The sequence below is a fragment of the Alligator sinensis genome, unplaced genomic scaffold (assembly GCF_000455745.1).
Source record: "Alligator sinensis unplaced genomic scaffold, ASM45574v1 scaffold432_1, whole genome shotgun sequence".
NCBI classification, from domain to species: Eukaryota; Metazoa; Chordata; order Crocodylia; family Alligatoridae; genus Alligator; species Alligator sinensis.
This window is the reverse complement of record NW_005841998.1, coordinates 2,361,134-2,370,759: the sequence shown is the minus strand read 5'-3', so window position 1 is coordinate 2,370,759 and position 9,626 is coordinate 2,361,134. Positions and strand designations below refer to the sequence as shown.

The 9,626-nt window shown below is 42.0% G+C and overlaps 1 protein-coding gene across 2 annotated transcripts in view; it reads right to left on the bottom strand.

The window, feature by feature from the left end:
* PSME4 (proteasome activator subunit 4) overlaps positions 1–9,626 on the bottom strand; it is a 118,765-nt gene that overhangs the window by 36,574 nt on the left and 72,565 nt on the right. For both annotated transcript variants that reach the window (XM_025201589.1, XM_006021587.3), the window contains 7 exons: positions 7,366–7,422; positions 7,036–7,091; positions 6,839–6,937; positions 4,584–4,646; positions 4,333–4,428; positions 2,479–2,610; positions 1,262–1,471 (listed from right to left, as the gene is read on the bottom strand). In XM_025201589.1, coding sequence (XP_025057374.1) covers positions 1,262–1,471; positions 2,479–2,610; positions 4,333–4,428; positions 4,584–4,646; positions 6,839–6,937; positions 7,036–7,091; positions 7,366–7,422 — 713 coding nt within the window. The remainder of the gene's footprint in view (positions 1–1,261; positions 1,472–2,478; positions 2,611–4,332; positions 4,429–4,583; positions 4,647–6,838; positions 6,938–7,035; positions 7,092–7,365; positions 7,423–9,626) is intronic.

The window sequence follows — 9,626 nt, the reverse complement described above, 5'->3', positions numbered from 1 at the left end:
CTGTGTTTGGAGCTGTGTGGCCGGCCGCCAGGCAGCAGCAGCAGCGTGGTGGTGGCCAGGTGGCACGCAGCCATTCCCAGCCCCACCACTGCGCTGTGCTGCTGCCACCAGCCGCACAGCTCCGAGCACAGCTCCACGGCGGCAGCAGGAGGTTTTGTATGCAGCGGCCATCACCGCTGGCACCGGCAGCCCGTGCCAGCGGTGACTGCTGCTGCCGCCACAGAGCCATGCTTGGAGCTGTGCAGCCGGCGGCAGCAGCGCAGTGTGGGGTGGTGTTGGGGATGACTTCATGCTGCCTGGCCACCACCACGCTGCTGCTGCCACCCAGTGGCTGGCTGCACAGCTCCAGGCACGGCTCCACAGCAGCTGTGGGAGGTTTTGGAGGCAGTGGCCGTCACCGCCACCACAGCCCTCCAAGTAAGTGGCAGCGGCCGCTGTGTGCAAGCCCCAGCTCCAGGCCCGCCCCCCCCAAAAGCCCTTGCCATGGCTAGAGTCAGCCATGGAGCTGAGCTCCGGCCACATGACAGCCTCCCTTTCCCCCAGGCAGCATGTATGTGGCCCACACGTGGCAGGCACCACCACACTGCACCCCGCATCGCTTTCCCACAAAGCCCCCCCATAGAGGAGCATCCCTGCCCTCACCCCCTGGCCCTGCTCCCAGCTGTTGTGTGCTGCCTGGGGCTGGCAGCACCCCCCCCCCCCCTCCCTCAGCCCTGTCCACAGCCCCACTTACCTCTGTGCTTCAGGGGTGAAGGGCAAACCTTAGCCTGAGCCTGACCTTGGCTGCCTCAGAGGCTCAGGCTCTGCCCGCCCCCCTCTCCCTCCAGCCAGGGCTGGGGGTTTCCTGCCCTTTTTGCAACTGGCTCTTTACAAAAGTGGAGAATCCGCAGATTTCTCTGCTAAAAAGAAAAATTTGTGTTTTCTCCGATAAAAATTGGGAATCCGTGGTTTTCTCCATTTTTCCGTGGGAAACGGAAAACACGGATCCCTGGTGATAACCTAACTTCTGTTTCCATTCACATTTCATACTGGCCTCTTTAAAACTTAACACAGGGGCTACAATCTAGTAATTTTAGGATGAAACATAACATTCGTCTCAGAAATAAAAGGGGTTCATTTCTGCACGCCAGAAATCAGTACGAGATTGATCCATTAATGTCAGAAGTCAGAGAAAATAAAATACCTGTAAAACTGAGACAATTTATCAAATAAATAAAACAGCTTCTGAATTACAGATAGTAACTTTTAATTTTCTGCTTACTGTAAAATCCAATCCAATTGTTTCATACTGTCTGTGGATCTTTTCTGCAAGGTCATCAAAAAGTCTAACTATAGATGGTTTTTCCAGAGACATGGCTTTGCTAAGTCCAGAGGAGACTATTGCTGGCCAAGTCTGTACAATACAATCCCAATCATGGAGATTTGCCAGGCATACGCCACTGTGATTTCCAAGAAGACAATATAAGGCACCCTGTAGAAAACCAAATTTAAAAAATAAATTATATATCTATTTAAATAAAACAATCCATTTTACCACCAACTAAAATGCTATGCTAATGGAGGTGGAAGCCCTGAGCTTCACTACCCAAACATGAGATATTCCCATAGTTTTCACCATATTAAGTATTCATTTTCAATAGTGTGTGAAAATACTTCTGATGCTTTTCAAAAAGGTAGTTACTAGCGAGTTCTCTCTCCATAATTCAGCGTGATTCTTGAAACGCATATGTAGCATTGCTAGAGGGCTTCACTTCTCTGCCCTGGGTCATATCAATCACTAAATTTGGGGTCAGGAAGCAATTCTTCCTGCAAATCAGACTGGTGTGGACTATGAGATGTTTGCCTTGATTTGTGGCATGGGGTCTAGTCCATTTCCTAGGATATTCTGAGCAGGGATTAACCAGCTACCACCCTGTAAAACAGTGGCTGGGGATTTCCAATGTCCTTGTCAATCCTGTTGTTAACACAAGGGTTTTTGGATGTCCTTTTTTGTAGTTGTAGGGGAGGGTGGTTTGACATGGTGATTGTGGGATTTCCTTCAGTTAGAGTGCCTACAAATACAAGATGCTGGACTAAATGGCTCAGGAAGGTTTCCTTCCATGCCTACGATCCTATCACCTTTTTACCAACCTATCTGTGATATATCAGAGCATATTTTTGTTGTTCAACTCCTTGTTCAATTCAGGATACCTCCCAGCACTACTGGAAATGGCAAAGCTACTAATAGCTATTAACAATTTATGAAATGGAGCATGCATATATAAAAGTGGGGGGAAATATTTTTTATTATTTGCTGGCACTCACTTGGAAAGGTTACTGACACTCATCTCTAGGGTTAGCCATTCATGGGAGATATAGCCAACCCAAAGTCATGCTAATAAAAATATTAAAATAAAGTGCATGTATTTTAACATATAAAAATCTCTTACACAGACACAAACTGGAGACAGATTTGAAATTAAGTAATTGAGACAGTACTTTAAACTGCTGCTGAGTGACATCTTGCCGATCTGGACGCAAGAACTCCAAAACCAAAGGAATGATATCTCTGCAACTAAAGTTATATGTTCCCAGTGCTGTGAAGAAGGCTTGTTGAGCTTTATTTCTGACCTGTCAAAACAAATATTAGAGACCTTCAAGGTATATGTAAACAAATATACACAGCATTGATACCCTAGCTCTCATCATAGTGGGCGGGGTTTATGTAGCCCGTTTTATTTTTGAAAGGTTAACAATGCATTCCCCAACCCTATCACACATTTGCTTTCAATATACTTCATTCTTTCTAGCATTTACTTAAAAAGATCACTATCAACGTAACTTTAAAGTTTTGGCCCAACATTACTGAATATATCCATTGCATTTTAAAAGTCAGATTTACTTTTCCATATTTATATGGACTGTTCCTTCTGATAGCAGTGGTTAGGTGGTCTTCAAACCCACAGAATCTCCCTAGACAAGAAATGCATGTCTGGAACCAAATGCACCTGGGTGATTCCACAGTGCTGTGAACTCCCATTACTGATATCAGCTATTTTGTGTATTTAAGGTATCAAAAAGGCTTATGATCCAACTAAAGCAATTTGCAAAAGAATACATCATGCCTGTTATTACAATTTGCTGCTGCAGTGGAATGTGTGATCCTGTCTAGCAGTATCCAATTTATTGGGAATAGCATAGCAGAAAGCCACAGATAATAACAATTAATAGGGCTGATATTTGGAAGTGAACTGATTCTCCAGCAGATATCATTGGGGGACCCCTCCTTTTGATTCTCGTAATTCTAATCCTTTGGACACCCCACCAGCACACAATGATATACTGACTTGTGCAGGAAGAGCATTAAAACTGATGTCAGAATTATTTTCTTTTTTTCTTAAAATTATTTTCATAGCCTCTTCCAATGAATTCAGGTTGTGCTGTTTAGGTACAAAGCAGTCCCCCCCAAGTATGCTAATTATCTACATGATGAACTACTTCTCCACAATGTTTTCAGAAACCTTGAAAAAATATGGAATTTTGATTTAAATTTCTTGTTTCAGCCATAGTACCAGGTGAGCACAGCTTTAAACTTTTCCCCTTTACTGCCTTACTTTATATGGTCTAATTTTGATAAAAACGTAGCAATCAGGGTCTGCACTAGTAATCTGATAGCAATATACTGATCTCTTCCTTACTACAGTGCTCACCACTGAACTTCTTAACCAATGTATAGCTGCTTACTACTGCTTCATTTGTCACTAGCAAAGACTCAAGCAAGGAAACACGGAAATCACAAAGCACTACCAAGGCTTCTGTAGGCTAGCAAAGAAGTAAGTATTCTTGCCATTTCTCTACGCTAGGTTTAAGATACACTGACAGTAGGGTCTGGAGAAGCTTGAACTGCCACAATCCCTGCTGTATCTGTGGTATGGATAGAGAATTTAATCTACAGAACTGTTAAAAGATGTGCAGTTAGCACATTTATACCAAATTCAATTTGGTAACTAATCCAGATGATTCTACACCAGATTTTATGGGCCTAATACTTTCTTTGGAAATATGCATGTGGCTTCCATCAATTTAAGCAAATGTACTTCACAGGACAAAAAAAACCAAACCTGATCTGTATAGCTTTCAAAGGACATTAATTTTTTGGCCTGACAAGGATTGGCAAGAACTCTGAAAATAATCATATAAGCGATTAAATGTTTCTATAGCATTAGAAACAAATAAAGATATTTTAACAATGAAAAGCCTTCCAAAAAAAGAACTATATTACATGTATCCACTGCAAATATCAAGCTGAAAAAACCCCACAACTGCAAATTAACAAAGATGATTTCTGCTTACCTGACCATAGGAACTTGTGGACAAGCACAGAAGATCCCTGATCATGCCCTGGTGTGTATTTTTATATTCACAGCCCTCAATAGTTAGTGTTCTCAGCTAAATTAAGTAGAAAACTGCATGTTAGATATAGAGCATATTTAGAGTTACACAAACATAAGAGTTACTGTACAGAATGCCTTTAAATGACTATGTAGCCATGCAATTTTTCCTAGTACAATAGTGACTGGAAATTGACACTGAACAAGTATTACCTCATGCTGCAACATGACCCTATCAATCAGCAAGGCTCTGATATGCTGCTTCTTTCCTTGAAGCTGTAAAGGAAGAGCAATTTGGTTCAAAATCTCCACATCCACATCAGCCATCTGAACCCTGAACTCCTCTCCCCAAGATCACTTCACATAATGCATCCTATTAGTAGTGAGATGTACAGAAAGACATCCTGACCGTTGGGCCATATATATAAAGAAAGACTTCCATAACAGTTGCTGCTGGAGTCCGTGCATTCTGGCTGCTGGAGTCAGTGCATCCTGGCTGTAAATCATTTTGGGAATCTTTACATGGGGGACTGGGGGCTGCTAGAGCATGCCTCCCTGCTCCGTTGGAGCAGACAGCTTGGGCTAAGGCTAGACCACCTACCCTGCAACAGGAGCATTTGCGGGGGAGGTGCAAAGCATCCTGGGATGCCGGGGGACTGCATGTTAACTTGAGTCTGGAGGGGACCTGGGACAGATCAATAAACTGATCAAATAAGCTCAATAAACTGATTTAACTTAAATTAGTTAAGTGTGATACTACATCCATCCAAGTTTATCTTAAGCTAGTTTCAGCCATCCTGAAAGTGGTTTATGTACACTGAATTTCTGTTGTTACAGATCTGAACCAGTTTCTGATCACTTTAAAAAGGTTGGGAACCTCTGGTTTGTCTGAGGACTGGAAGTGACCAGAATACTTTGGGCAGGTAGCCAACCCTTTCTTATACTCAGTATAAAAAAGGGTTGGCTGCCGGTCCGCAGTATGCCAGTCACTTCCATTCTACAGTTTGCTGGTCCACAGTCACTTCTGGTCTGGCAGCCAGCCCCTCATGGCCTAGCACTGGGCTGAGGTCCAGGGGTTGGGAACCCTGGACTTAAACCACTGTGTGTATAATTTCTGTCCCTAGCCACTGAGGTAGGCATTTCCTATTTCTGTTCCTAGCCACTATGGGTTATTTTGTGATCCTATTAAAAAACCCACAAAGCTTTTATTTTAAATGTTAAACAGTTACTATTACACACACCATTTTATATTATTTATTTATATTTTATATAATATATGCATACAATTTATTTATTTAAATAAAATGTTTAGTTTCTTCTGCTCTTTACCTGTGGCACACTAAAATGTATGCGTGTGCAAGAATAGCCAGACTGGACAATCCTGTAGAATCTTTTGACAAAATGACTGCCTCTGAATGCAGAAGCTTGAACATAATGGACCAGAGACCCCCATCCAGTCCTACATATACTACGTTTATATCTCCAGCTCTATATTTATTAATAAATTTTGCTGTTTGGTTTAACATTTGCCTTTAAGGCATGTAGGACTTTTTGTCCCATGTGATAAGAGGCTATGCATCATATTGCAACTACCTCCACTATTGCATACATGATCCTTTGTTTAATTAATAAAGGAATACCGGGAGATGCCAAGGCACAAAGAGGGACTATAGCAAGGTTCAACATGAGATATACACTTGAAGATGTATGTGTCCAAGGCAGCTGACTGATAAATGCACATCACATCAGTGCCCTGCTGCCAGACCAACTTAAGATTCTAGGCACATATCCCCCTACCCCCCGTATTTGGGTGCTTAAAATTCCACTGTTTTTTTTTAGGGAGTTGTACCTTATCTGCTCCTTATTTTAATGCCTTAAATTAGTTAGGACTCTATTTACTACAAGACTGTCAAAACTGCCACGTTCTGACAGTCTTTTAATCTCTTGATTTAACCTCTCAATTTAGGCAGTTGATTTAAAAAAGTCTATGTCTCTATTGGTTCACTTTAGACAGATATTTGTTTCTTCCTTTTGAAAACTAGCCTGTATTCAGCAGATGAATTGTTCTAAATATTATTACACTTAAAGGAGATTGGTTCCTATGCGTTTCTGAACTTAGATGCAATTCATATACTAACTCGACTGGTGCTTTCCAAGTAATAAATTCCATGCGTTTAGTCTCCAAAAAAAGATGCATGCATTTAATTTTCCTGCCTAGTGAGTAAACATAAGGACCCATTAATAATAGCATAAAGATCCTGTATATAAAAGGGGATGTTACAAGGCTTAATATTTACAGAGCATTTAGAATCTTTCTTAATAAAAACAGTGATAAAAATAATCTAATACATTTAGAATATGTAATTATACTGCAACTTTTATCAGTTTAAATTGGAATTTATGAAAGGTGCAACTAAGAATAAAAATCAAGGAACAATCAAAAATTCCTCCTCAAACAATACACTGACCCTGTTCTCCATTGATTTCTTCACTAGGTTGAAGCTCTTCCATCTGGAATCGAACTCATGCTTGTGAGATCCTTGGAACTGTAACACGTCACTAATGATCTGTCACCAAAGCAAACAAAAAAACAAAGACACTGAGTAAAACCAAGCAATTCATTAAAATTAAAAAACAAACACACACACACGCACATTAAACATACCTTTATGATTAGAAACAAAGACTTGGTGTCATCTTCTGAATTATCAAGTATATAATCTATCATTCAAGGGAGGGAAATAAAAGCTTGTTATCTGATATGAAGCACAACTTTCAGTGACATAAAATTCAACATTTTATTTATTTTCTGAAGTTGAAAACGTTGCATGAACCATGCAGCAAAGAAAAGGCCACAAAACAGACTTTTCTCTTTTTGATTTTCAATGATGTAATGACATTTAAGAGTATAGTGAACAGGAAGCATTTACATTTTTGTAATTTTTGTAATCAAGTTCTGTGTAAAATTAGGGAGACAATATGAAAATATACTTACGGAGTAGTTTCCTTGTGATTCTAGCAATTGTTTCTCTGTAATTCTCTCTTGACAAATCTAGACAAGCCAACAAGAACATTATACACAAGATGTTCTCTAAATTATACAGAATTAGAAAAAAAGCAGAGTAATAAAAGGATAGATCAACAAAAACAGTATGGGGCAAGCAAACGTGGACAAGCAAAGACTAATTTGAGATACAAGGAAGTACTGAACACAAAGTATGGGGAAATAATGTTTTCATACACATACACACCTCCTTTAACAGAAGCAGCCTGTTGCACCTCCTTGCTCAAGTCATGGGGTATCCCACTCAGTTTTCTATATCTCGTTTAAACACTGCATTGACATCAGCTTTTGGCAATCAAAGTACTAATCAGGACTCCTCTCAAAGTTTTCAGCAATATTCACCGATTACAACAGTGGCTCTTGAGCCAGGGGACAATGCCAGAAATGGCTTGCACTCCCATGCAGACTGGAATATGCTCCTGTTTTACCGATTAAGCAGAGTTAGTAGCGGTTAAGTGCTACAGTCATATAGAGGCAGAGCAAAATAAGCACGCTGTTCTGTCCATGTCGCTATGGTGCAGAAGCGCTAAAGGATATTGACTGGGAAAGAAGGAACGAATAGAAGGCTCCGTTTATCCTTTAAGCAAGGAGAAAATGGAGTTTCTATTTCCCTTGGTTATTTGTAGGAGAAGGGAAAGCAGTACTTTACCAGTCCAAACAGTAGGAATGACTGAAGGCAGGAAGAACCTACCATCCCCTTCAAGATGAGCATAGCATATAGCTTCCTTTGATAAAAAAAAAAAAATATTCCTTGTACTAGGCTAATCCCTTTTATAGTACTGAAAGGCAAACTGGCTTTCACATTCCTATTTCCTATAGGCAGCTTGTGTGACTTCAGACACATTACTCAAAAACTAAGATTAAAATAAATAAAATAAGGGCTACATTAAAATGTAGGCACCTAATTGTCACTGAGAGTTAACATAAATTAGGTGCTTAAAAGTAGCTAGGTATCTGACTGAACGTCCCTTACCTTGGTTCCCCATCCATAAAATGGGGATAACAGCACCCCTCTTTCACAGGGGTGCAAGGTTTTAACATGTTAAAAAATTGTGAGGCATTCATATTCTACTATAATAGGAGCTGCCATGGTTCTTAAACTAAATTCCAGTCTCTCTTGAGTTAATGATGAGAGGCCTGGCAACTCTTGGATGACAGCCCTGGCTTTCTGCACCTCGCCAACAGAAATGCAAGATCCAACCATTCAGACCGACTGGTGAGCATCCCTTTTGCCTCGGATTAACTGCCAAGTAATACTGTCAAAAGCACAAATCGGCACACACCATATTCATAAAAACAGATGCGTCCCAGTTCAAAGGCCATTAAAATGCCTAGAGACAAATGGCAGGAACTGGCACAAATACTGATATAAGCTGAGGTGACAAAGGACCCAAATTCTTAATCATGAAAAGGAAAAGGTTATGAACTATTTGGGCTAGATCTGGGGTTGTCAAATGGAGGGTATGCATACCCCCAGGGGTACTTGGGAAGATGCTCGGAGGCATGCACGGGCAGGCAGGGACAGAGTACCACCACCTCCCAGGAGTGGGGGGTGCGGGGGGGGTGCGAGGGCAGCGGTTCCCCTCTGCAGGCCGCAAAACCACCATCTGGATGAGGTGGGGGGGGGGAGAGGGGACGCTTGTTCGCACGTGGCATCCACCACCACCGAGCCCCTGCGTGCAAGTCCCCCCTGCGTCGGCTGCAAAGATACCACCCAGACACAGGGGGAGGGGGTGTTAAAGGGGAAAGGCTTGCTCGCACGTGGCACTTGCCACCACCATCCACCACCTTGAGTCCCTGTGTGCCAGACCCCCCCATTCCATGTCCAGCCACTGCCACCAGAAGGGGTACACTCTTTACAAAAAAGGTTGAAAACCCCTTGGCTAGATAATAGACTTTGATGCCCAAGGTACTCTTTAACTAGGCACTCTGAGCTCAGGATGCAAATGGTAGATGCAGGTCTCACACAGTAATCAATTACTATTAAAATTCAAGTACTGGACGCTGTGCAGGATCAGCCCCTTTGATTTTTAAAGTAGTGTAATCAGTTGCAATATCTGCCTCTGCAAGTATGCTACTAGATCAGGGGTTTTCACCCTTTTTGCATCATTGTACCCCCCTGGCAGCCGGACGCAGAGCAGTGTACCCCCATTCTCGGGGGGGGGGGGGGGGGGCCGGGCAGAGAACGAAGG